Here is a 2,597-nt window from a genome sequence, read left to right on the forward strand (position 1 = left end):
TTTGGAGATTAAATACATTGTTAGTGACAGATGCCCGCCAATGACCATACACAACGATATGGGTGTCCATGTATATTTAGATCAAAAAAAGGAAAACAAAAACTTCTTCAGTAAGTATCCTTTATGTATTACATTGAGGTATGTAGCTTTGGATTTAATTGAAATCCAAGACGATGGAGGCAGCAGTTCAAATTCTATACAATCCGTACCTTCACACAATGGAAAACCTGATCAGTTGAATGCCATAGTTCCCAGTGTTGATTTTGAGGCTGTGGAATGTGAACGAAATGGAATTATAAGTGACAATCGATATGAATTTGTTGCTGAAAAACAGATTTATAAGGACAAGGAAACAATTGTTGCGATTATGAAGAACTACGCCTTTTCGAAACAATTCCAATTTCGGGTTAGAAGATCTAGTTCTAAAAGATATGAAAATTAATGTTTTTTCAATATGTTGAATAATATGTAAGATATAACTTTTAAACAATCCTTTCAATTATTTATGTTTTGGATTGTTGTATGATATATGTATGAAAACTGTATATAAAATCTGTTTCTGATGTTTTTCTTTCTTCCAACAATAGCTATTGTCTTGAGTGCCCTGCGGACGATTGCTCTTGGAGTTTTAAATCGTCAAGTTTGAATGATTCAAGGCTTTTCAAAATTAGATCATTTTGTGAACAACATTCATGCTCATTAAAGGATAGGATTTATTCAAGACGTCAAGCAACTACAGCGGTTGTTGGAATTATGATAATGGATAAGTATGAAGATCCAAAAAGAGTATACACACCAAAGGATATAGCATCAGATATGAGGAAACAACATGGTTTAACAATGACTTACATGCAAGCTTATAGAGCCAAGGAAAAGGCATTAAACATGTTGCGAGGGGATCTAACTGAATCATACAATAAGTTACCGAGCTACTTTTACATCCTGGAAAAGACATATTCGAGCTCAGTTGTTAGTTTGGAAAAAACAGCAGGAGACCGTTTCTTGTATGCATTTGTAGCATTGGAACCTTGTATTAGAGGATGGGAGTATTGTAGGCCTATAGTAGTTGTTGACGACACCCATCTAAAATCAACTTACGAAGGAACTATGCTAATAGCAAGCACACTAGATCCTGGAGGTTTGTAATTTTTTTTTAATTTTATGATTAAATTTCAATTATAAATCACTGTATTGATTGCATATAATTTTTATACAAAAACAGGTAGTATACTGCCATCAGCATATGCAATAGTTGATTCAGAGAATGATGCATCTTGGACATGGTTCTTTGAGAGATTTAGGATAGCTTTTGGTGAAAGGGAGAATATGTGCATTGTATCAGATAGACATGATAGTATATGGAAAGCTTCAACATTAGTATATCCCGGGCTGACTCAATATGCATGTATTTGGCATTTGTGGAATAATTTACTTAAGAAATGCAGGGGAAATAAAGAACAGGTCAGGAAACTATACTTTGCATTAGCTAAGGCATACACTCTTCAAGAATTTAGTGAACTCATGGGAAGGCTGGACACAATAGATAAGAAGTTGGGTGTATACTTATTTGTTAGTGGGTATCATAAATGGTCTCGGGTACATGCAACAGTGAAGAGAACATGGACGTTGACTTCAAACATCGCTGAATCTATAAACAACAGCATTGCCAAAGGTAGAGAATTTCCAGTCTGTAAGCTAATGGATTACATGAGACAATTGATTGAAACTTGGAATGAAAAACACAGTGAAGAAGGGAGAAATACATTCACTGATCTTACTAATGAGTACAATAAAGCTTATGAGGATAACAAGGAATTATCACACCGTATGACTGTAAGTTTTTAAACTGTATGAATAGGGTATCATTTATGTATTTATGTTGTATGTTGTATGTATTTATGTTGTACGTTGTATGTTAAATTTCTGAATTTAAATTGTGATCCAACTTTTTTATGGTGGGTAAGGGCTTTCACTGAATTCCTACATACAGTGACAGATGGTATGAAGAGATTTAGTGTGTGTCTTCGAAGTAAGATTTATAGTTGTGGAAGGTTTCAACTTGATGAGATACCATGTGTACATGCTTTGGCTGCTATAATGTACAGGCACCAAAATGGAGAGGACTACTGCTCTGCCTACTACAACAATAAAAATTTCAAAGATACATATGCCATACCAGTGGAACCTCTTCCATGCGAGAGTACATGGGAGATACCATTTGATGTGTTGGAACAAATTGTTTTACCACCAGATTCTAAAAGACCTCCAGGGAGACCATCGTTGAAGAGAATGAAACCATTTTATGAGGTGAAATTTAAGAGGGCAAAGATGACATGTAGCAAGTGTGGCATAGAGGGGCACAACAAGAAGACATGTAGCAATTTTCCCAAATGAAATTAAATTTCATATAGCCAATTTTTTTTTATTTTTTTACATTCACTGTTAGTAGACACTCATTACTTTATAAATTCTAAAGTTATTTTGACGCAACATTGTCTATTAAATTGGCTAGCAAGAATTTATTTTTATTTCATGGCTGGCATTTTTTTTTTTGGCATATTTAATGCATCGAAACTTTAGTTGTTTAGTTTGACTGT

General features: G+C 34.2%; 1 protein-coding gene across 1 annotated transcript; it reads left to right on the forward strand.

Moving 5' to 3' along the window:
• The first annotated feature begins 759 nt into the window (after positions 1 to 759).
• LOC132629757 (uncharacterized) lies at positions 760 to 2,394 on the forward strand. Its single transcript, XM_060345113.1, has 3 exons — positions 760 to 1,138; positions 1,223 to 1,833; positions 2,008 to 2,394. The coding sequence occupies exons 1-3, from the start codon at positions 760 to 762 to the stop codon at positions 2,392 to 2,394; spliced, it is 1,377 nt and encodes a 458-aa protein (XP_060201096.1).
• The last annotated feature ends 203 nt before the right edge of the window (positions 2,395 to 2,597 follow it).

The sequence above is a fragment of the Lycium barbarum genome, chromosome 3 (genome assembly GCF_019175385.1).
Source record: "Lycium barbarum isolate Lr01 chromosome 3, ASM1917538v2, whole genome shotgun sequence".
Lineage (NCBI taxonomy): Eukaryota > Viridiplantae > Streptophyta > Magnoliopsida > Solanales > Solanaceae > Lycium > Lycium barbarum.

Bases quoted from the DNA above. Each gene is read 5' to 3' on its own strand.
- LOC132629757 (XM_060345113.1), top strand. From the start codon at position 760: ATGGATAAGTATGAAGATCCAAAAAGAGTATACACACCAAAGGATATA. The intron at 1,139-1,222 runs GTTTGTAATTTT...ATACAAAAACAG, and splicing joins AAGCACACTAGATCCTGGAG to GTAGTATACTGCCATCAGCA. The intron at 1,834-2,007 runs GTAAGTTTTTAA...GATGGTATGAAG, and splicing joins AATTATCACACCGTATGACT to AGATTTAGTGTGTGTCTTCG.